This window comes from Euphorbia lathyris, chromosome 8 (assembly GCF_963576675.1).
Source record: "Euphorbia lathyris chromosome 8, ddEupLath1.1, whole genome shotgun sequence".
Lineage (NCBI taxonomy): Eukaryota > Viridiplantae > Streptophyta > Magnoliopsida > Malpighiales > Euphorbiaceae > Euphorbia > Euphorbia lathyris.
Genome location: NC_088917.1, coordinates 18,556,338 through 18,580,803, shown reverse-complemented (window position 1 = coordinate 18,580,803; position 24,466 = coordinate 18,556,338). Strand labels below are relative to the sequence as shown.

Sequence of the window (24,466 nt, the reverse complement as noted above, 5' to 3'; positions counted from 1 at the left end):
TTAAAAAGTAACTTCAGAATACATACTCAATGCACCAAAATCCAAATATTCACTGACTTCATAAATGTTCTTTTTCCCCTTTAATTTAACATATGTAAAATATACATCACATCTCAATTATAGAGAGCAAACGTGCATATATATATATATATATATAAAAGACTTAACATTATGATTGTTCTTTTTGATCGAAACCAGAAGTTGGAGAAAATAAATACTAAAGAGAAGTTATGGATCATTCAGACACATCATCTCGGCAAAAAGATGATGATGAAGAACAAAATGAGATTAATGTTAATAAACTTGGATTAGCAGAGAGGAAGAATGTAGTTGAAAGGTTACTTAAGATTCCTGAAGAAGATCATGAGATTTTCTTGCTCAAGCTCAGAGACAGAATCCACAGGTATATATTCTTCATATTTCTTTTCATTTCTTTAATCTCAATATAGCAGGATCATTTGTTTTTCGTCTAAATGTATCTCTGATTAAGGGTGTTTGTTTACTCCATTTTCTCATCCGTTTGTCTTTTCGTTTAAAAATGAGAGTTTTAGATGTTTGATTAGAAAACTACTGTTTCTATTTTATACCTGAAAAGTAGTTTATTCCAACTACAAACAACGAATGGTAACAGTAAACAACATGTAAAATAAACGGGTCTTAGGCCCGTTTGGTTTAGGTCTTTTTGGTTTACCTATAGTTTGCTGTTGGAAAAAACTACTTTCATGTATAAAACGCAAACAATAGTTCCCTAATCAAATACTTAAAACTCTCATTTTTAATATGAAAAGGCAAATATGAGGAGAAAATGGATTAACCAAACACCCCTAAAAACAATTAAACCTCTAATATCATAAATGGTATAATTATTATACCTTTAAAGTTTGCAAGTTGGACCAATTTATTCCTAATTGCATGCAATTGTACTATTTATGATGTTATAAATCTTGTTATCTCTCACATATCCATCATGTTACCACTCATCAAGTACATGTATCTATATGACAAAAATTAAACAACTTAATACATCAGTAACCTTTGACTTTGACTCAAAAATTTGATTGGCCTCCTCAACTCTAATTAGTCCACTTTAATTTGTTTAAAATGAGCTATTAGCCTCATGGACTTGCTCCAGTAATCAATTAACCCATTGAATTTGCTTAAAATGATATATATTTTATATTATCTAAAACTAATATTGTTCTAAGACGTGGACTTAAGGAGTTAATCATTCTCTTTAAACAAGTTTAGAAAGTTAATGAGGTACTTTATGAATTCAGAAGGTCATTAAATTTTTTTTTTGGCAGAGAGTTCCTAATTTATTAAGCCATTTTGAAAAGCTCAAACAAATATACTCTATACAAGTGTTCTATTCTGATGCAGAACACATATAAATTTGGGTTAATTATAAGCAGATGCCTTGTACTTTGTAAAATTTTGTATTTTTTTTTACTTTGCCAAATTTGGCCAAGAACTACCTCAAAATGAAAATTTTCAAGAATTAAAATTGTTTAGTATCATATTTACTATGAACTATATTTTTAATTTTTCAAAATCGTCTTTGAAGTTTTCTTTCTCTACACATTAACTTTCTCTCTCATGAAAAACAACACCTAAATGACCTCAGACAAAAAAAGTTGAAGAATTAAAGTTGCTTAAAATATCATTTAACTTTTGAAAATTTTCATTTTGACGTTGTTATTGGCCAAATTCTGATAACGTGAACTTAAATGTAAAATTTTGCAAACCACAAGATTGCGTTTATAAAACAAAAATACCACAGGTACCTATCTGCAAATCGGCGAAACTATATGATATCTACTTGTAATTAATCTATAAATTTTAATAACTTTTATATTTTTTTTACTTATATATACGTGTCTTTGATTTATTGCTTAATTAGTAATAATATATGACGTATGGGTGAGTAGAGATAACTAAATTTGCGATCGCTTAGAGTCCTTTGTTAATAATTAATGCAAATTGACCCAACTTTCTAAATTTAGGGGTAAAATGGCTAAATTTACAAATTTTAAGAATACAAGTATACCATTTATATTGTTAGGAATAAAAAAAATTGTTGATTGCCAACACCCCCTCATCCACGGGCGGAACCAAAGGGGGGTTAGGGGGCTCGAGCCCTGGCAGCCAGCCAGTGAATTGAGAATTTTTGTTTTTTTAGTAATGGTGTCTGGTAATATTTTGCAGAGAAATATATTGACTCTATGTAGTATTATTTCAATGTTTAAAGGTAGATGAGATGGTTAATGATACTTATTTCTATTTGAGAGGTCCTATGTTTGACTCCCTTCAACATCATTTTACTTTATTTTACTTTTTTTTTTATCACAAAAGATGCTTGTCAAATTAATTAATTAATTGAGAATATCTAATTACTCATTTTTATCTATGTTTGATAGTATTATTTTTTAACTGTTGGAAATAAAATATTTATACCATACTGTTGGGAGGTAATGAACGAAAATATCGCCAACCCATACATATAAAAAATTTAAAAAATTGGTTTTTAAATTGTTAAAAATACAAATTCCGGAATAACCCAATGTTAACCAAATTTAGGGGTAAGACTCATTAATAACTAATGTTAATTATTTTATTTTATTTTAAAAATGCAGAGTTGGGATTGATATGCCAAAAATTGAAGTCAGATTCCAGAATTTAAACATTGAAGCAGAAGCTTACATTGGAAGTAGAGCATTGCCTACTATTCTCAACTTTTCCACTAATTTGTTTGAGGTATGTGTTTATATATAATATTTTAATTTTATTTACTGGATTACTATTATTTAACTATATATTAATTACTTATAATTAATTAATTCACATTTTTTTTTTTTTAAAAAGGGATTCTTGAATTATATTCACTTGCTCCCAAGTAGAAAGAAACCATTACCAATCCTTCATGATGTTAGTGGAATCATAAAGCCTGGAAGGTAAGCATATAGTTCGTTATTATTATTATTATTTTATTTACGTAACCAAAATAATAATAATAATAATTTACCATATATTATATATATTTTTATTTAAATAGATTTATATTCTCAATTTTGCAGGATGACATTGCTATTAGGGCCACCAAGTTCCGGGAAGACCACCTTACTCCTTGCTTTGGCCGGAAAACTTGGCAAAGATTTGAAGGTAATTAAACATGTATATAATATGGATTAATAGACATGTTTATGAGTCGCTGACCGGCCCAGTTCATATTTTATAGGTTGAGTTTGAATATGTATGATTTATATTTGGCCCGGTCCAGTTTAAATCCGTTAAAATCTTGAGATAAAATGAATTTTATATTCGGATTTTTTGTTCATAATTATAATTTTTTTTGTATAATATATTAATTAGGCAGGTTGGACTAGGTTTGAGGATTAATTCTCTTAACCTGGTCTAATCCAGCCCAACCCGAAGTTGATGTGAATGAAGTGTCGGATGAGTTAAATTAAACAAGATAGTTAACCGGTTAAATCTAGCTTGACTCATGAACAAATCCAGGAATAAATATTAAATATGTTTTAACAATTTTTTTTAGGAAGTTCAAATATATATCCCTAATATATGAAAATAATCCAATATTATACCTAATGTTTTGTATTTTTATCTGTTATTACTAGTAATTATCACCAATGTTTAAACTAACTAAAATTCAATTTAAAGTAACATATTAAGGTCTAAATTTATTGATGGGATTTTTTTATATGCTGACATTATTATTTATATGAATATATATATATATATATATATATATATATATATATATATAAATTTGTATTTAATTCGTTAATGATAATGATATTAGTAAACTAATTTATTTTCTGAAATTATTTCAGTTCTCAGGAAAAGTAAGTTATAATGGATATGAAATGGATGAATTTGTAGCACAAAGAACATCAGCATATATAAGTCAATATGATACTCATATTGGAGAAATGACTGTTAGAGAAACTTTGGCTTTTTCTGCACGATGTCAAGGTGTTGGATATCACTATGGTACGTTTTAATATATGTAAAAAAATTAATTGGAAGATAATTTATTTAAATAGTATCCAATGAATTTCAAATCGAATAATCAGATAAATTATTAAAAAATAATTCTTTACAAATTTATTTGAAATTTTGCAGATTTATTAATTATATTTTTTGTTGGCAGAAATGCTAGCAGAATTATTACAAAGGGAAAAGGAAGCAAATATCAAACCAGATCCTGATATTAACATGTACATGAAGGTTAGAAAAAAAAAACTTAACATATAATTAATCCTTTTTTTGGGGTAATCGGAGGAGGGTGAAAACCCAAACAAGACAAAACAACAAAAAAACTAATTAACGACCTATCCTGTGTGAGTGTCGGCCAAGCCGATCCCCACGAAGAATAGCCTGGAGGCCTACAGGAGGCACATCACACTCGTGATGACCCAAAGGAAGTGATCATGTGAAGTTCGCCATCCAGTCAGCAGTCTGATTACCTTCACGAAATGTATGAATCAGACTCAGCTCCCAATCTCGATTCCTATATTCTTGACATCTCATCAACAACCATGCTAGTCGGTGGTGTCTGCCAGTCTCCCATTGTATCATTGTCAGTACAGTCTGTGAATCAAGCTCCACTTGGACCCTTCTGTAACCTCTATCCCAAGCCATTTTAAGCCCAAAGTAGAGACCCCAGAGTTCGGCTAATATTGTCGTACAAACGCCGAGGTTCGCCATAAATCCACATCTCCAGTGTCCCTGTCCATCCCTGATTAAGCCCCCTGCAAATGCTTGGTCTGGATTCCCTTTACTAGCACCATCAGTATTTACTTTAATCCAGGACGGGTACGGAGGGTACCACCGAATCCAAATATCCCTACTTTTAGCACATTCGACATGAACTAACAAATATAATTAATCCTTTGAACTTTGGGGTTTAATGGTAGAGTCTGTACTCATTTATTTTTCTAGATTAAGTCCCTAAATTTTCATTTTCATACAAATTGAACCCACCACTAACAGTTTCATTAGCTAAACCATTTTTTTAAATCTTTAGGTAAACCATTATTTAATGGCTCAATACGTATAAAAGTTAAGAACTTAATAAATACACGACTTTTCCTATTTTTTGAATCTACTTTAAAGAGGAAGAAGGAAGTTTGTCTTCCTCATTCCTCCTTCCACCGGTTAGATTTATTGTATCTTTTTATTGTTTTTTTTCTGTCTGTGTTTATATACTTCATCTGATCTCTTTATTCGTCTGAATTGTATCGGCTCTCCATTATTCTTTCGTTTATACCTTTTTCGAATTTAGCACGAGCGGAAGCGGTTTATCTTGTTCGTAGATCAATAGATCTGCGTGGTTGCGACAAAAGAAAGGATTCACATCCGAATGTTCAGATCGGCTTAAATGATGATGACTGGTTTGCATATGCTTTTCTATGGATTTGGAATTACGAGAAGTATATATTTTCTTGTTCTTTTTTGTTTTTAATACTTTTTATGGTTATTTTTACTATTTGTAGTTGTTTTTGTGCTTTTATGGTTCTTGTAAGGTTTTATTCCTTGTGTTTTTCTTATTGTACTTGCTTGTTCATTTATTAAAGATATAAGTGTTTCTATAAAAAAAAAAACTTAATAAATAAAAGTTATAAACATGAGGTTAAATATGATTTTTTGCTTGTGATAATAAAAAAGAGCATGAATTGGAGAGATTTAATTTATTATAATCAGCTAATATAATATAAAATTGATATATTTATTATTTATTATTATATATTTATTTGGAAGTGAAATTCTAAATTTAATTAATTCTATATTCTTTAGTTGATTTGTACTTTATCCTTAATTCAAATGATATTGTTTAACATTAGAAACACAAAATCATCTTCATACATCTTTTATTTTTCATTTCAATTTCTTTAATATTATGTATATTCAAATTTAGAAGAAAAAAGTGAAATGATTATTTATTATATTTTAAAAATAATAAAATGATTAATTAAGTAAAAAAAGGTCACAGCATGCGTCTTTAAACTTTTACGATTTCAAAGATTAAGTATTTGATCTCTAAATTTTACACAGTACTTCATTAACGGCTTGGCTAACAAATCTATCAACGAAAAGTTTAATGTGTGTAAAAATTAAATTCAAATATTTAATTTGGAAAAATAATAATTAAGAGGTCATTATTTAAAATTCTGAAAATTTAAAGACTTGTCATTTAAAGTGTTTTTTATATGATAATTAATCCATCAAGTAATTATTTTATGCAGGCAGCAGCATTAGCAGGGCAAGAAACAAATATAGTTACAGATTACATTCTGAAGGTAATATTTAATCGTGGATTAAAATTCATATATTAATCAATTAGTACATGATATTCTATTAATTAATTGAGCATTGACAGATTGTAGGACTTGAAATATGTGCTGATACGATGATTGGTGATGAAATGAGACGAGGTATTTCTGGTGGTGAAAAGAAACGACTCACTATAGGTAAATAAAACAATATATGATTAATTAAATAATATTAATTCTCATTTTGATTTTATCTTAATTAATGTGTTTTCTATTCTTATTTTGTTTTTTTCACCCATAGAATGTAAAATTCATCCAATGGTGAAAACATACAAGTAAAGCTTACTTTGTAAAAAACAAAGTAAGCATTGCCTTCTATACTTACTTTGTTTTTAACAAAATAAGTCTTATTTCGTTTTTTTCACCATTGAATGATGAAATGTAAAATTCATCCAATGGTGAAAATTTTAATATTTTTTAAATTTAATTAATCCACCCGAAGTGATTCATTATATGATTTCACTTTCAATTAAAATTCTACTCTTAAAAAAAATTTGGTTACACTGGAAAAAGTTATAAAACTAGAAAAAACCTAAAACAAAATAAAAAAGAACAAAAGTTATTTGAAGATCATCTGGGTGTAGCGGTGTTCATATGGATCTTAATAACCAAATAAATTCATTCACCGTTAGATTTAAGTTTATTAAATCTAAGTCTTAGAATGTTTTGAATCTCTAACTTAGAATTTTAATAAACCTAGATTTAACGATCCATATGAATACTGGTATCACAAATATCTTCAAACAAAATAATATGGAGGCCTGTAGAAGGCTCAACGCGCCCATAAATACTCAAAATATAATTTTTAAAATACATAGATTTCTCAACAATCCAAATTGAGAGAGTTTTCATGATTGATATCACAATCCATTATCATATTTCACTTAAATTACTCTAACTTAACGTGCTTTAATCACACATTATTTAAGGCCTCGTTTTGTTACGTGTTATTTGATGTTGCTGTTTATTGTTATGATTTGCTATTTGAATAAACTGCTTTTTCAAAAAGCAGAAAAAAGCTACATTTTAGCCATAAAATGCAAATAGGAAATGTCTAACCAAACACCTAAAACTCTGCCTTTAAAGTAAAAGACAAACATGAGGTGAAAAGTAGGTAATCAAACACCCCCTAAACAAGGGCTAAGGTGTTGTTGGATGAAGGTTATGAAAGGTTAGGGGACGTTTGTTTCAAGGGTTTAGAGTAAGGCTCTATTCTTTTTTATCGAAAAAAACTGAACTGAAACTGAAACTGAAATAATAATATAATCCTTTAAAAATAGTAATAATTAAAATAAAAAGCTTATTTTTTTTGGTAAAACGAGGAAAGAAAAAAAAAGACAGTAACAAGAGAAAAGCAAGTTAAATAACAATGTCTCTAGAAAGAGAGACACCCATGAAATCATCTCGGATAACATCCTTCAGCACAACAGGCGCAGAAGGAAAATTCAGAATCCCAGGAGGTAATGAGCGAGCCAGGCCAGTCAGGAGGTCAGCACATCTGTTCTGTTCCCTATGAATATGGGATATGGAAATCTTATCAAAACTAGGGAGGAGAGATTGAATTCCCTGAATAAGGGCCCGTGAATGGTGGTGTAACGGGCAAGCTTGATTTACAATTCTAACAGCTTCAAAGCAATCTGACTCCACAACCAGCGCGAGGCAGCGACGACTAAGAGCCAGAGTGATACCAGTATGCAACCCCCAAAGCTCAGCTTCAAAAGAGGAACCGATCCCAATACATTGGTTGAAACCTACAATCCACAAACCATTACAATCCCGTAGAATCCCCCCTGAAGTAATGCCGCCAGTTGCTTTATTATGGGAGCCATCAATATTTAACTTTACGAAATTCTCCGGCGGCTTGACCCAACACAAAAACCGTTCTTCCAAACGAAGGTAATTCCGAACAAACTCATAACTATCCCCAACACAGATGATTTGAAACAATTATAAACTTTATAAACCTGACTCTATCACCTGGGATGTCATATCCCTCACTAAACAATTCAATATTCCTCCATTTCCAAAGATTAAAAACCGTAATAGCAAATGTGGATAACCAATTCTGACACCCAAACTTCGCGTCATCAAAATAAAAAGCTTACAAAAAAAAAATAATGGTTCTAATAATAATAATAATAATTATCATTATTATTATAATAAGTAATGATAAGTTACTGAACTGAACTGAACTGATTGATACTGAACTGAACTGAACTCGGATCGGATCTCTCCGTTTATGTTTGGCCTCGATCCGTCGTTTTTTTTAATCTCTATTTCATTTGCGTTGGAGCGTTGGAATCCCAAGGCTTTCGGGTTTTTCAATGACAATTTTCTGTTTTTTTTAATGTCGACCCCCCCTCCTTTCTTTCTCTTAATTGAATTTTTATTTTTTTTTTTCCGTTTCTTATGTTAAAGACAATTATTATTATTATTATTATTATTATTATTTGCCTAATGCTTCCTCAGCTCCCTTAACTTGTTCAGATTGGTCATTTTACCTCCTCAACTCATCGAATGTCCTATTTACCCCCTTAACTCCATAAAAGTTGTATTTCTCACCCTCTCAACTTGTCCATTTATCCCCTTAACTCATAGAATGTTCTATTTACCCCATTAACTCCATAAAAGTGGTATTTTTTACCTCTTACAATCCGTTATCGAAGCCTCAATTGATAACTTTTTTAAACGTTAAACCTATATTTATGCTATTTTGTAAGTGGGACCTAAATTGATACTTCTCCAAAAATCATAGGCCTATTTTGGTACATTATCCCTACATATAATGTATTTAACTTGTTTATATTAACGTTTTTGTTATTTGTATTTTTTATTCGTTCTTTCTCTTTTCAACTTTTTTTACTACTATAAAGGGATAAGAAATACCATTTTTATGGAGTTAAGAGGATAAATAGGATCATAAGTTGTGAGAAATACCACTTTTATGGAGTTAATGGGGTAAATAGGATATTCGATGAGTTGATAAGGGGTAAAATGACAAATTTGGACAAGTTAAAGGGGTGAGAAATACCATTTTTATAGAGTTAAGGGGGTAAATAGGACGTTCGATGAGTTGGAGGGGTAAAATGACCAATTTGAACAAGTTAATGAGGCTGGAGAAGCATTAAGCCTTTTTTTTTCTTAATGATAGTTTTCTATTTTTTTAATGACAAATTAATAAGTATTTAAAAATGACATGTATTAGTAAGAATATCTCGCTTTGACGAGTTGGTATTTAAAACCGAGTAAGAATATCTCGTTTTTGACGAGCTGGTAATTGTCGGAACTAATGAGTACTCTAAGTTGGAACTATCAATGAATGAGTAAATTTTTTTCAAGATCTGAGTTACTTTGTATGGAGCTTAAGTGTTTAGTGAACTCATTTTTATGGGGCTCGAATGGTGGAGATGGCAAAGACATCTAATGGATTTCCTAGGATAAATTATGTCTTCCAAAATTTGTTGGTGGAATGAGTTTCAGAAAAATGATAGGATTTTAATTTGGCTCTGTTTACAAAACAATGGTGGATGTTTTTGAATCATCCTACTTTCCTAGTGGCCCGGGTATATAAAGCAATGAGAGGACGATATACTATGAAGGAATGATACAAAATACTCTCTGTCCAAGCTCATAATAAAAAAGCTCGAAAAAAGTGTGAAAATTAGTTTTTCCTCCTAGAGATAAAGATTTAATTTGGCGCCCTATCTCTTATTGCCTTCCAACTAGAACAACTCTAAAACCCCGACACGTTCCAGTCTCAAAGGTTTTCCCTCTATGTGGTCTCTATGATGAAAATGTTTATCATGTCTTGTTGAGTATACAACTACAAAACATGTTTGGAGTTTCTCTAATATTGGGGATATCAGCTCACTTTTTACCAATTTAGCTGATCTTTAGGCATATATTTTTTGTTATAAATCTATCTCGGACTCTGCTGTTCCGACGATTATGTGTTGGGATCTATGGCGTAATCAGAACCAGCTTGTTTGAAGTAACTTTTCTTCGACGGTGGGGGTATTTTTAGCGCATCCACCACATTTTTTTTATTTCGGTTGAACCAGTGCCATACCCATCAGCCTATTGCTTCTACTGTTCCCATCTCGACAACTCATTGGTTACCCTTTGTCCCTGGTTCGCTTATTTGTAATGTTGATGTTGATGTATTTCCATTGTCTCAACGTGTTGGATATGGTTTCATCTTGAGCAACTCTGCTGGTTTTATGTTTGCTAGAAATAGTAGGCTTCCTTACACTTATGAGGTATTGATTTTCGAAAGTCTTAGTGTGACGAAAGCTTTAAGCTGACTGAAGGCAAATGAGTTTCAAGATTTCACGCTTTAATTAGATTCTCAACTTTTAGTTTAACCTATCCATGATATTCAATCTTTATATTTTTATTTAATTGTTAATGACTCTAAAGCTCTTATAAAGGATATCTATAATTGTTGTGTTCAATTTATTAGTCGATCTGCGAATCATGTAGCTCATACTTTAGATAGAGCGACTGATTCTGAATCAGATTGTGAAATTGACGTGTTGTCCCTCTTACTTTTCTTATTTCTGTTTTGAAAACCGATCAATAATATCCTTTCCTATCTCCTAACAAATCACAAACACAATTATATTATTCATTTTCTAAAATCGAAACAAATATATACATTTTTTTATGATCACTCCCTTTTTTTCTCCTTTTGAATTATTTTATGTTACCGTCTGTTACCCCCCGTAGGCGAGGGGAGGAAGGGTATGATAAGTTTAAACTATTAACTTTACTAGTGGCTTAAAATTGGATGGTGGGTTGTAATCGAGCCGAACCGAGTAGAGTTTTGGTCTGCTTAGGTTCGGTTTGTCAGAAATTTGATGAGTTCAAGATCAACATTTTATTCATGAGCTCCTTATAAGCTGTTTGCGAGCTTTTTAACGAGTTTATTCACGAGTTTTTCTCGTTAGCAATTTGTTAATTCAGTTTATGAACTTCGCTCGCGAACAACTTATGTTAGGAGTTTTGATATACTAATCATTGAAAATCTCTTAGTTGGATGGAGCGTGTCTAGAGATCTGAATCTCCGATCGCCGCCCTTCCTCTCCTCAACCACCGCCAACGCACTGTATTCTTAGAATCAAATTGGTGATTTCAAAAGCTTGGGTTCAATTAATTCCACTTTTGAGGAATTTGATTGGCCCATATGATAATAGATTATACAAGTTTTAAAGAAAAAGAAAGAAAAAGGCAAGGCGATTGGTGAATTCAAAGGCTAGGGTTCAATTAATTCCACTTTTGGGGAATTTGATTGGTCGCATAAGATCAACCGATCAACCAAGCTCGCTAAATCGTATTGCTCCTCTAGCGAAAATCGTCTTGCTCCTCCGACGAAAATCATCTTTTGGCGTCATCTTCTTTTTTTCGCGGTGGCTATGGTCTGATGCGGTGGTTCTGTTTGGCTATCAGAGAGGGGCTCTCTCGATCAGATTTTCCCCATTCAGATCTGAGCAATTCAAACAACATATCTTATTTTAGATTTTTTTAAATCTGAGATTAAGATCGAAGTCTTTCCTCGCAGTCCCGGCCACCATGGCTGGGCCGGTTTCACCTGTTCTTCGACCTGTAGTTGATCATCGAATTGAAAAAATGTTTGCTGATTATAAAAAACGGTCTAGTTCCGTTATGAATCATAAATCATTTGCTTCTGTGGTTGCTTCATCTTCACTTGTCCCTCCGGTCTCGGAAGCTGTGATTTCCGATGATGGGGAATACAAGTCTGTGAAGATTAATCAGAAGGCTTTTGAAAAACGGATACAGTTATGTAATCACTCTTTAATTAGACGATTAAATTTGAATAAAGGAGAAACACCATGGAGACTTGACGATCTTCGTTCAAATCTAACGAAAGCATGGGGAATTTCTGTCTCATGGCGTTTGATCTCTTTAGGAAAGGGTTTTTATCATGTTTTGCTTCCCTCTGAAGAAGCTAAACAGCTGGTTCGCAGTCGTGGAATCATTGGACTCAAACCAGGAGTTTTCCGTATTCAACCATGGACCCCAGATTTTGATCCGTTATCTCAAAAAACAACTAATACTCAGATATGGGTAAGACTTTACAATCTTCCTTGGGTTTACTGGGACCCTGTGATCCTCTCGGACATTGCTCGTTGTCTTGGTGGTCTTATTAAAATTGATCGAGCTACTTTATAAGGAGATTATGGACATTTTGCTAGGATATTGTTGGATGTTGATATGGCGAGTAAATTACAGACACAGGTTGGGATTGAAAGAGATGGCAAAAAACTGTGGATTTAGGTTGTATACGAAGATTTGCCAAAATTTTGTAAACAATGTTCGACTATAGGGCATGTGGCGTATCAATGCAAACAAATCTCGGATAATAACGTTTCAAATCAGAATGATACTGCCATAGTCTCTATTACATCAAAATTTAAAAGCTTAATTGTGTCCCGTAAACGTTCCACGGCTCAATCTAAATCGGAATCAGATACTTTTGATGGACAAAAATCTAATACTCCAAGGAATAATTCAGGAGAACCAGACAACATTAAAATTTGGAAAAAAGTTCGTGATCAAAGTAATGATGATATTCCTGTCTCTGGTATTCTTAAAAATATTACTGATGCCCTTAAATAGTCGGTACATGTCCGTGACCAGGTTTCAGGAGAATACGTTATTGTTGAAGAAATTAATAGCTCTTCATCATCTGATTTAGAGGATGAAGTTGGGACGGGAAATGGTATTAAAACGATAACCAATTGGTTACCACCAATCAGTAAACGTTATAATGTTAATGTCTCTCGTCCGATGAGTATTGTTTTTACAGACTCGCCACAGAAAGCTGACATTTTATCCCCTAATAGATTTGATCTTTTATCCAACATGGATGGGAGCGCAAACAATGAACTTATTATTTCAGAGTTATCACCTTCCAACTCAAACTTTCAGAATTCAAAGCGTGTTTCATGGGCAGATGAAGATGAGGTTGTTTCTTCGGATTTAAATCATCGGTCAATTGAGATTAATGTCTCTAAATCAATGCGCCCTAAAAGAGAGCGCAAGAAACCGGGAAGATATTATCCATGATTATCCTTTATTGGAATTGTCGGGGTTTGAATAACCCTAGTACACAGTGGGCTCTTAGCCTTTATTGTTCACAAAATAAACCTGATTTTGTTTGTATTGCTGAGCCAATGGTTCAGTTCGATAGTATTCCGAATACACTTTGGAGTAGTCTGGGGTTGAAGCTGATTGCCAGGAATGTTAGAAACTTTCCCTCTTTGTGGCTATTTGCAAGAATCTCTCATCAGGTCACCATTATTCGTGAGCATGAGCAACATATCACAGTGGATTATAGTATATCGGGTTTTGTGCAGCGTCTGACCTTCGTCTATGCCAGAAATTTAATTTCTCGTCATTTATCTCTTTGGTCAGATGTTATTGGCCTATGTGATTCAGCTCTAGAGAGTTGGTTAATTATAGGAGATTTTAATGCAATCGTCGGAGCACATGAGAAGACGGGTGCCTTACCGGTTAGTTCGTCTTGTGTTGATTTTCAGTCATTCATTGACATGTGCGGTTTTTTTAATGTCGATACAGTTGGTGCAAAGTACACTTGGTGTAATGGTAGATTAGGTTCTGTAAGGGTTGAGTGCCGTTTGGATCGATCAATGGTCTCGTCAGGTTTTATGGATTTTTGGGATTCAATTTCTTGTGTTGCGCTTCCGCGACATTTATCGGATCACAATCCTCTTCTATTTTCCTGTTCTCATGGTGATCCTCATGTTTCTCGCTTCCGATTCCTTTCTATGTGGGTTACTCATCCTCTTCTACATGGGGTAATTGCTCAGCATTGGGCTGATGCACAAATCTCATTACCTCCTGCGCAACTTCTATGCCATAAATTGCGTACTTTACGTCCCATTCTTAGAAATTGGAATCGTAATGTTTTCGGGCTGCTTGATGAAAATATTCGTGTTGCAAGTGAGAAATTAGCTGCGGTTCAACATCAGCTTGAAGAAGTGGGATTCCAGACTGATCTTCATGAGCAAGAGCTTTTAGCTCATGCTAGCCTTGAATTAGAGCTTCAGAGGAAAGAATCTTTTTATAAAGAGCGGAGCAGGGTTAAATGGTTAAAAGATGGGGATCGAAACACGTCTTTCTTCCACCGTGTTGCTGCTATTAAAAAATTGCGGGTTGGAATTGATGTTATGGAAATTAATGGAGAAATTACAAACTCAATGGAAGCTATTTCTTCACATGTGGTGAATTATTTCTCCCAACTTTTTACTAGTCGTAGCACTTCAGTGGATTTAGGAGTAGTTGCAGATGTTATGCCCCAATCTGTCACAGCAGAAGACAATATTGATTTGGTGAGATGTCCTTCAAATGAGGAAATTCGGATTTCAGTTTTTAGTATGGATAAAGACAGTGCACCTAGGCCTGATGGTTTCACAGGGTTTTTTTCCAAACCTTTTGGGACATTGTTGGTTCTGATGTCTGTAATATGGTTAAAAGTTTTTTTAACAACGGTCATATTCTTCCTGGTATGAATTCTAATCTCATGGTTTTAATCCCTAAAGTCGAGGGTGCCAGCCGAGTAGATCAGTATCGACCAATTGTTATGAGTAATTTTAGTTTTAAAATTATTTCTAAAATTCTCGCAGACAGACTTGCAATTATTGCTTCTCGCATTGTTTCTGAAAACCAATTCGGGTTCATAAAAAATCGAAGTATCCACCACTGTATTTCTGCAGCTTCAGAAGGGATTAATTCCTTGGACAAACGTTGTTTTGGTGGTAATATGGCTTTGAAAATTGACATCCGGAAGGCGTTTGATACACTGGATTGGAGTTTTTTGCTTGCAGTCTTAGAGGCTTTCGGTTTTTCATTGCAGTTTAGAGACTGGATCCTTAATATCCTTTCTTCTTCTCGAGTCTCGATTCTTGTTGGGGGCCATTCTCGGGGCTATTTTACTTGCTCATGTGGGGTTCGTCAAGGAGATCCTCTATCTCCTATTTTATTTGGTCTTGCTGAGGATTTCTTTAGTCGTTGGATCACTAAATTAGAAGCAAGTGGTGAGTTTGAAAATATGTTGTTTGCCCGTGGGGTTTGTTTTCATTCACATCTGTTATATGCTGATGATATATTGCTTTTTGGCAAAGCTACCGTCCGGAATATGCGCACTATTAAAAATCTTTTTGAGTTTTACGGTCTTCTTTCAGGGCAGATTGTTAATTGGGGAAAGTCGGCTGTGTATTTTGGGAAGCATACTTCAGCCCAACGTGCTGCTTTTTTGGCGAATTTAATTGGCATATGGCTGCAGGGGTTGCCTTTCTCTTATCTTGGCGTCCCACTTTTTATCGGAGCTCCTAGGCGTTGTCATTTACAGCCTCTTGCAGATAGGTTCCTGGCTAATTTTAGTAAATGGAAAGGAACTTCTCTTTCATTTGCGGGTCGGTTAACTTTGATCAAGTCAGTGTTGACAGGGGCTTTTGTTCATTCCTTCATTATTTACAAGTGGCCAATGACGCTTTTGAAAAGGATGAATAATTGTATTAGGAATTTTCTGTGGACTGGCTGTATTGACACAAGAAAACTTGTTACTGTTTCGTGGAAAGTCTGTTGTAGTCCAATTGAGAATGGAGGTCTAGGCATAAAAGATTTGCGTCGATTTAATAAGGCTCTTCTTGGCAAGATGGCATGGGAACTACTTACTGGGAGCTCTTTAGTTTCAATTCTTTTAAAACGGCGTTTTCTTACGCGTTCTGGGCTCCCGAAAGCTGTAATTTCTAATTCTTCGATTTGGCCTTCAATCCGAGAGGTCTACTATATTCTTAGGGATCAATCTCATTGGTGGATAGGCAATAATTCAAAGCTGAATTTCTGGAGTGATTTGTGGATTAAGCCCTCGGTGGGTGAACAATTAAATCTGCCCTGTAATATCCAACGTACTCGATTTAATAGCGTTGAGGAATTTCTTAATGGAGATTCATGGATAAATCTGCAACAGCTTCCACAGGTTTTGCAACAACATATTATGGAGATTAGGCGTGGCGGTGATGATGAGGATTTCTGCGTCTGGACATATTCTTCTTCAGGTATTTTTACTGTCAAGGATTTCTATTTTTCATTAGGTAATAATGCAGCAAAGGTTCCATGGTGCAAGTTTATCTGGTCTGAAGTCATTCCTCCTTCCCGTTCGATCATTTACTGGAGGGCTTTATTGGGTTACATGCCCACGCATGACCAATTGCAAAAGCGTGGCATACCTACTGTTTCCCGTTGTATTTTATGCAAAGCGGCCTCAGAATCAATTGAACATATTCTGGTTCATTTTCCTTTTTCTCAGATTGCTTGGAGAGCGTTGGGTTCTCTTTTTGGTAAACCTATCATATTGACGGATTCTCTAGTTACTCTTATCTTGAATTGTTTAAATCATAGCTTCAGTTCTCAAGTGGGTTTGTTATGGTCAGTTGGAGTTGTTAGTTTGATTTGGATTTTGTGGTACATTAGAAATAATGCGATATTTGAGAATGAAACACCATCAATTCATCTTGTACTTCGTAGGCTTTGGATTATGATTCGTGAAGGCGGTATTGGTAATAAAGATCATATGAAAAACAATGTTGATGAGCTTCGTGTTCTTAGGCAGTTACACATTCCCCTTAGACCCCCTCGAGCTCCTAATATTGTTAGTGTTACTTGGGTTCGTCCTCCACCGGGATCGCTCAAAGTTAACACAGATGGTTCTGCAAACATTAATACAGGAATGGGGGGCGCAGGGGGGTGTTTTGTACTACTCGAGGATTTGCTCGGGGTTGTTTTGCGTTTCGAGTGGATACCCCTTCTGCGCATGTTTCCGAATTGAAAGCCGTTATTTTTGCTATTCAGATTGCTTGGGAAAAAGGATGGCACAAATTATGGGTGGAATGTGATTCTATTTATGTGGTAAATTTGCTTAGGAAGCGCTCTCTTGTTGTTCCATGGGCGTTGCGACAGGATTGGATTGCTTGTCTTCGGCATTGTTCTTCTATGGATCTAAATGTTACTCATATTTTTCGCGAAGGAAATAGAACGGCTGATGCATTGGCTAAATTTGGCGTCACAACAGATCATATTGTTTGGTGGAATTCTGCACCAGCTTTTTGCAATAGATTTATTTCTGATGATATGTATTGTTTAGAACAATTTCGTTTCTCTTAATCTTTCTCATGTATTTTTTCCTCATTTTAATAAAATCCGGGTCTGGGTTTTTGATTGGTTTTGTGAAGTTGCCAACCTATAGTTGGGATCTTTGCATTCCGATCTTAGCCTGTAACCCAACTTTTACTTAAAAAAAAAGAATTTCTTTAACATAAAATTATATAGTTTTGAAATCTATAAAATTAAAATTTATACAAAACTATGTTGTTTTACATTTCTCTTTATAAAAATTTTATTATTAAAATATAATCGAACCAAGCTTGCTCACGAGCAATGATAATAAACATTATAATTGAATTTACTCATGAACTTATTCATTAACATACAATTAAATTTGCTCGCGAGTTTTCGAGCGGAGCTTTTCCATATCCAAGCTCGTCTCTCGTCTCTCGTCTCGTTTATAAATCGAACCGAAGACGATCGAGCTTTTATTAAATAACCACTCATTAGTGGCTTTTACAACCCTAAACGGTGGTAAAGGATTTTTTTTTTTTTGGAAGGTTCGGTAAAAAAAAATATAAAAAGAAAAAAAGTTCAAAAACCTCCAAATCCCTCCAATTTTGATGGTCCATTTCACAGCCAAGGGCTTGTATTTTCCATCTTCAAACCCTCTCGCGCTAGGGCCTGTAGCCACCGGCAGTAGTGCAATGTCTTCTACCATTAAGTCGACAAATCGGAAGATTATTCTAGCTTTTGGAGAAGCTTTTGAATGCCGTAGTTACGATCGGGTATGGAATTGAACTGAACGGATCTTAAATTACAGTATTGTCAAATTGAGTGAGATATGATCTATAAAAGTCGAGTTTGATGATCCTACTGTATGTTAATTTTTTTCTGGTTATTGCAAAATTTGGAAATGAAATATGTATTTTCCCTTAAATAAATATTAAAAATGCAATGTTTTCAATCTTCGTCCTTCTCAATGCCTTTTTTCTATATGGAATCATTCCCATATTTTCAATATGTTATTATAGAGTTGTGAATTCATTGCAGGGGAAATGTTGGTTGGACCAGCAAGAGCATTGTTCATGGATGAGATATCAACTGGATTGGACAGTTCAACAACATTTCAAATTGTGAACTCACTCAGACATTCAATCCACATTCTCAATGGAACTGCTCTCATCTCACTTTTGCAGCCAACACCAGAAACTTATGGTCTTTTTGATGACATAATTCTTTTGTCAGATGGGCGAATTGTGTATCAAGGTCCACGAGAAAATGTGCTTGAGTTCTTTGGATACATGGGCTTCAAGTGTCCTGAGAGGAAAGGAGTTGCTGACTTCCTACAAGAAGTAATTTCTGTGGCAATTACTTTTTATATGCACTTTTGGACTTGTTAATGAACATTTCCTGCTGAAATTTGACAGGTAACATCAAGGAAAGATCAAGAGCAGTATTGGGATTGTAAAGATAAGCCCTATAGATTTGTTTCTGTCAAGGAATTTGCTGAAGCATTCCAGTCATTTCACATTGGGCAAAGACTAGGTGATGAACTTGCTACACCATTTGACAAGTCTAAATCTCATCCTGCGGCACTAACAACTAACAAGTATGGTATCAGCAAGAAGGAACTCCTAAAAGCATGCTTTTCCAGAGAACTTTTGCTCGTGAAGAGGAACTCCTTTGTCTACATTTTCAAATTCATCCAAGTGAGTTGCATTTTTTGTAATGGGAATAGTATTACATAATGAACTTTTCAGTAAATTCGGAAATTGGTGAATGGATATATATATGAAAGAGAAAAGATTCAATTTAGATGATCAACTTTTGAGTTCCTAAGTTATTGCAAATGTTCGCAAATTCAAATTAAAACATTGAATGTATGATTAACATTTCTTTTTCCCTTTCAGATTATTATTTTGGCTCTCATATCAATTTCAGTATTTCCAAGAACAAAGATGCATCATGACACGCTAACAGATGCTGCAACTTATCTTGGTGCTCTTTTTTATTCCATAGTTACTCTTATGTTCAATGGATTTGTGGAGCTCGCATTGTTGATTATGAAGCTCCCTGTGTTCTATAAGCAAAGGGATCTTTTGTTCTACCCTTCATGGGCATATGCTTTACCCACATGGATTCTTAAAATTCCAATCTCATGTCTCGAAGTTTCCATATGGGTGATTATTACTTACTACGTTATTGGCTTTGAGCCCAACATTGAGAGGTAAGAAAATGGAAATATCTTGAAATTGTTTTTCCTTGATTTTTGAAGATGGCATTTTGAATAATTTTGTTGAACTTGTTTGATGGCAGGTTTTTCAAGCAGTACATGTTACTTCTATGTACAAACCAGATGGCATCTGGTCTATTTCGTCTGATGGCAGCAATTGGAAGGAATATAATTGTTGCTAACACTTTCGGATCATTTGCATTAGTTGCAATACTAGTTTTAGGTGGATTCGTCTTATCAAAAGGTAATTTGACTCATGAATGCACATTTTTTATGTAACTCAAGTCAATATAAAACTCAAGACATTATTGCAACAGATTATGCATATCTTAAGTCTGTTTGTACATATCCTAATTCTTGTATGTTAGTTGAATCCTGATGCTGAAGACGTACTTTATTTTTGTGCTCCAGATGATGTACAGAAGTGGTGGTTATGGGGTTACTGGGTCTCCCCATTGTCGTATGTGCAGAATGCTATATCTGTCAATGAATTTCTTGGGGAATCATGGAGACATGTAAGCTTTGTTTCTTTGACCATTTTAATTGGAAAAAACAACATGAAAGGTTTTTTAGCACAATCCGATAAATATTTATAACAACTTTCCAGAAATATATGTGTTGCAGCCTGCTCCTTTTTCAACTGAGCCACTAGGTGTTTATTTCTTGAACAAACGTGGAATTTTTACTGAAGCACACTGGTATTGGATTGGATTAGTTGCTTTGATTGGATATACTCTTTTTTTCAATATCCTTTACACCTTGGCCCTAGAATATCTTGATCGTAAGTACCATTTTGTCACATTTTTTATGTTGGAAGTCCGACCAATATTTTAATGCCCGAATTGATTGCAGCCTTTGGGAAGCCTCAGGCAGTAATATCAGAGGAGGCCTTAGTTGAGAAAAATACAAATAGAACTGGAGGATATATTGAACTATCAACAGCGAGAAGAAACTCTTTCAGTGAGTCACAAACTTTCCTATTTTTATTAGTCTTTCTTCCATATTCTAAGTTATATCGTTATTAATCAACGCAGAAAGAGGGAATGAGAATCACACAGACATCTCATCCTGGACACAATGTGCAACCATGGGCAGCTTCGGTGATGCAATTGAGAACAAGAGACGGGGAATGGTTCTACCTTTTGAACCTCTTTCTATGGTTTTCAAAGAAATCAAGTATGCTGTCAACATGCCACGGGTACATTTTCTTTATTAATAAATCAGATTATACCTCAAGACCTATATCATAGATTTGAGAAGCCTTGATATTTTTAATGTAATGATATAAATATTCACATAATTAAGAGGAGGTCGTGAATGTCTCTCAAGTTTGAAGTTGTCATTAAATTTCCTATTTTTGAATTGTTTTAGCGTTGTCATAGGCATTTACTTTCAATAATCATTCTGTGACTGCAAACTGCAAGAGCATGCATTAATTTTATTGTCATACAGTTTCTAAATATGCCCCACTTTTTTAATTTTGTATTACTTACAGGAGATGAAAGCTCAAGGTGTTCTAGAAGCCCGCCTAGAACTTCTGAAAGGTATTAGTGGTGCATTCAGGCCTGGAGTCCTAACTGCTCTAATGGGTGTTAGTGGTGCTGGCAAGACCACATTAATGGATGTCTTGGCTGGAAGAAAAAGTGGTGGTTACATTGAGGGAAATATCTCAATATCTGGATATCCAAAAAAGCAAGAAACATTTGCTCGAATATCAGGTTACTGTGAGCAAACTGATATCCACTCCCCTAATGTTACTGTCTATGAGTCATTGCTCTATTCTGCTTGGCTTCGATTATCGCCCGAGGTTGATTCTCATGCAAGAAAGGTACATGTCACGAGCAACTCTGTTATTATAAAATCAGTTTTGCTTACTAGTCATGCTTTAGATTATTGAGGAGTAAGGATGATTGATGGATTTCAGATGTTCATTGAGGAAGTAATGGAGCTTGTGGAGCTGACCTCTTTAAGAGGAGGACTTGTTGGATTGCCTGGTGTTGATGGTCTTTCAACTGAGCAGCGGAAGAGGCTGACAATTGCTGTTGAGCTTGTTGCAAACCCATCTATAATTTTCATGGACGAGCCAACATCTGGCCTTGATGCTAGAGCAGCTGCCATAGTTATGAGAACTGTTAGGAACACAGTAGATACTGGGAGAACTGTGATGTGCACAATACACCAACCAAGCATTGACATTTTTGATTCTTTTGATGAGGTGATACATGTTTCTGGACATGGAATTCCTGATCTTTATCGATTCCTATCTTAGGCAGTACTGAATAATGTTTTATGACATTACAGCTAATTTTATTGCAAAAAGGAGGTGAAGAAATTTATGTTGGTCCAATAGGAAGGCATTCTAACATTCTAATAGAATATTTTGAGGTTAGCTTTTCAGATGCATGATAAATTAAATTATATAAGTGTTTCTCCTACTTACCGCAAGACATCTACTTTAAGGATATTCACGGAGTTCCAAAAATTAAGGATGGGTACAACCCAGCAACTTGGATGCTAGAGATCACTTCAGCAGGACAGGAAGCAGCTCTTGCAATTGACTATGCTGATATCTACAAGAGTTCAGAACTATACAGGTCAGGGGAAAATATCTTGTTACTATTTTGGTCAGATTTTTGTAGTGCCAATATTTCATGGGAAAGCTGGAACAGTCATAAACTTATTAGAGTAGTATATTGAAATGTAGAAATATAAGATTGCATCACTACTTAATGACACCTAAATAAATTTTCTTCTTATCGAAAAGTAAAAGAAAAGAAAAAATGAAAGTTTCTGATGTATTGTATCGTTGAATAATTTAGGAGAAATAAAGCCCTGATCGAAGAACTAAGCACGCCTCAACCAGGTTCTAAGGATTTATACTTCCCTACTCAATACTCACAGCCTTTCTTGAACCAATGCATGGCTTGCCTGTGGAAGCAACATTGGTCATACTGGCGAAACCCACCATATACTGCAGTGAAACTCTTCTTCGCAATAGTTATAGCTTTGATGTTTGGAACTATATTCTGGGATTTGGGCTCTAAGAGGTATAAAGGATTGCAACACACTATCTAAAAAAGGCTACAATCTTTTTTCATGGAACTTTAAGTTTTGTCCAATGTTCATGATTGCAGAAGAAGGCAGCAAGATATTTTCAATGCAATAGGTTCCTTGTATGTTGCTCTCCTTTTTATTGGAATACAAAATGCTGTAGCAGTGCAGCCTGTTGTGGCAATTGAGAGGACGGTTTTTTATAGAGAAAGAGCAGCTGGAATGTATTCTGCATTACCTTATGCCTTTGGACAGGTAAAACTGATTCTTGAATCTCTCTTATATATTCTGAGAGAAGTTAGCATTCAGATGGTTAAATAATTTAAGCCTTTTCAGTTACTTACGGATTAAAGGTGAAACGTGAATAAAAACTTTATAATTTCTGAGAATTTGATTCTAATTGGTTCTTCATCTGATTATTTGTTCTCCTTGCAGGTTATGATTGAAGTCCCTTATGTTGCTATTCAGACTATTATCTATGGCGTTATAGTATATGCCATGATTGGTTTTGAATGGACAGCAAACAAGTTCTTTTGGTATATATTCTTCATGTTCTTCAGCTTCTTATACTTCAGTTTCTATGGAATGATGACTACAGCCATTACCCCCAATCCCAACATTGCTGCTGTAGTTGCATCTGCCTTCTACGCAATCTGGAGCCTCTTTTCGGGATTTATCATACCTCGACCAGTAACTTTTGTTCTCTATCCTTTCGCTAATATTTCGTTTCCAATAGAGATTGATGAGTTAAAACTAAGCATTGTAATTTGTAAATATCAATCACAGAGGATTCCTATCTGGTGGGCGTGGTACTATTGGTGTTGTCCAGTGGCTTGGACTTTGTACGGATTGGTTGCTTCACAATTTGGTGACGTAAAGGATACAATAGATACTGGTGAAACCGTGGAAGATTTCTTAAGGAGTTATTTCGGGTTCAGACACGACTATGTTGGCATTTGTGGTATCGTTGTAGTTGGATTCTGTCTGCTCTTTGGCTTCATCTTTGCATTCGCTATCAAGACACTGAACTTCCAGCAAAGATGATTCCTTCAACTGTATTATTATTTTGATCAAATATGGAAGTCTGACAAATGTACAAGTTTATACATATTGTCAAGTGTTCTGCAAAGGTTACTATTCATTTCTTTTGCTATATATATATATATATATATATATATATATATAACTGCTTCTTTTCATTTGAATAGATATGGTTCTAAATTTCTGACTTGTATCAAACTATTGAACAAGAGGATTAAAGATTGAAAATTCTTTTAAGGTTCCTAGCTCAACCATAAATAGTTTTACTAGTCCTACTTGCATAGCTAATGTCTCATAAACTAGAAAGAATTTAGACTAACTTTCAGCCATTTTTGCCATGATCCCATGATTTCTTTTCTCTCCCCAGTTTTCTGGTTTCTTCTACATTTAATTGTCAAAAGTCCAAATTTTTCTCACACACGTTTCCCTCAAATTTTTGCCTTTTACCCTGGTTGTGTACCACGTTTTGCAGTTCAAATTTTGCTTCTATAGACTTCTAATTTCTACTTTTATTTCCAATTAGAAGGATAATCTCCCTTCGTTTCGAAAAAAGAAAGATAAATTACATCTATGGTCTCTCAACTTTGTCCTTAAAATCATACATGAATTTTTGCCTTTACTAACATAAAATTCCCTT

The 24,466-nt window shown here is 34.3% G+C and overlaps 1 protein-coding gene across 3 annotated transcripts; it reads left to right on the top strand.

The window, feature by feature from the left end:
• Positions 1-215: 215 nt before the first annotated feature.
• LOC136202403 (pleiotropic drug resistance protein 1-like) lies at positions 216-24,033 on the top strand. 3 transcript variants are annotated; one of them, XM_065993001.1, is made up of 24 exons: positions 216-403; positions 2,634-2,754; positions 2,863-2,951; positions 3,075-3,159; positions 3,852-4,011; positions 4,172-4,248; positions 6,267-6,320; positions 6,401-6,491; positions 18,555-18,856; positions 18,932-19,213; positions 19,415-19,731; positions 19,821-19,981; positions 20,149-20,252; positions 20,362-20,518; positions 20,590-20,697; positions 20,772-20,935; positions 21,233-21,565; positions 21,662-21,952; positions 22,039-22,122; positions 22,198-22,331; positions 22,557-22,784; positions 22,872-23,043; positions 23,224-23,478; positions 23,575-24,033. In XM_065993001.1, exons 1-24 carry the CDS (start codon positions 231-233, stop codon positions 23,830-23,832), a joined length of 4,200 nt encoding a protein of 1,399 aa, XP_065849073.1. In that variant the 5' UTR covers positions 216-230; the 3' UTR covers positions 23,833-24,033. The 3 variants fall into 3 exon arrangements, with proteins under 3 accessions (XP_065849073.1, XP_065849072.1, XP_065849074.1); XM_065993000.1 differs by having other exon boundaries at positions 23,224-24,033; XM_065993002.1 differs by lacking the exons at positions 216-403; positions 2,634-2,754; positions 2,863-2,951; ... (3 more) ...; positions 6,267-6,320; positions 6,401-6,491 and adding an exon at positions 18,134-18,289 and having other exon boundaries at positions 23,224-24,033.
• The last annotated feature ends 433 nt before the right edge of the window (positions 24,034-24,466 follow it).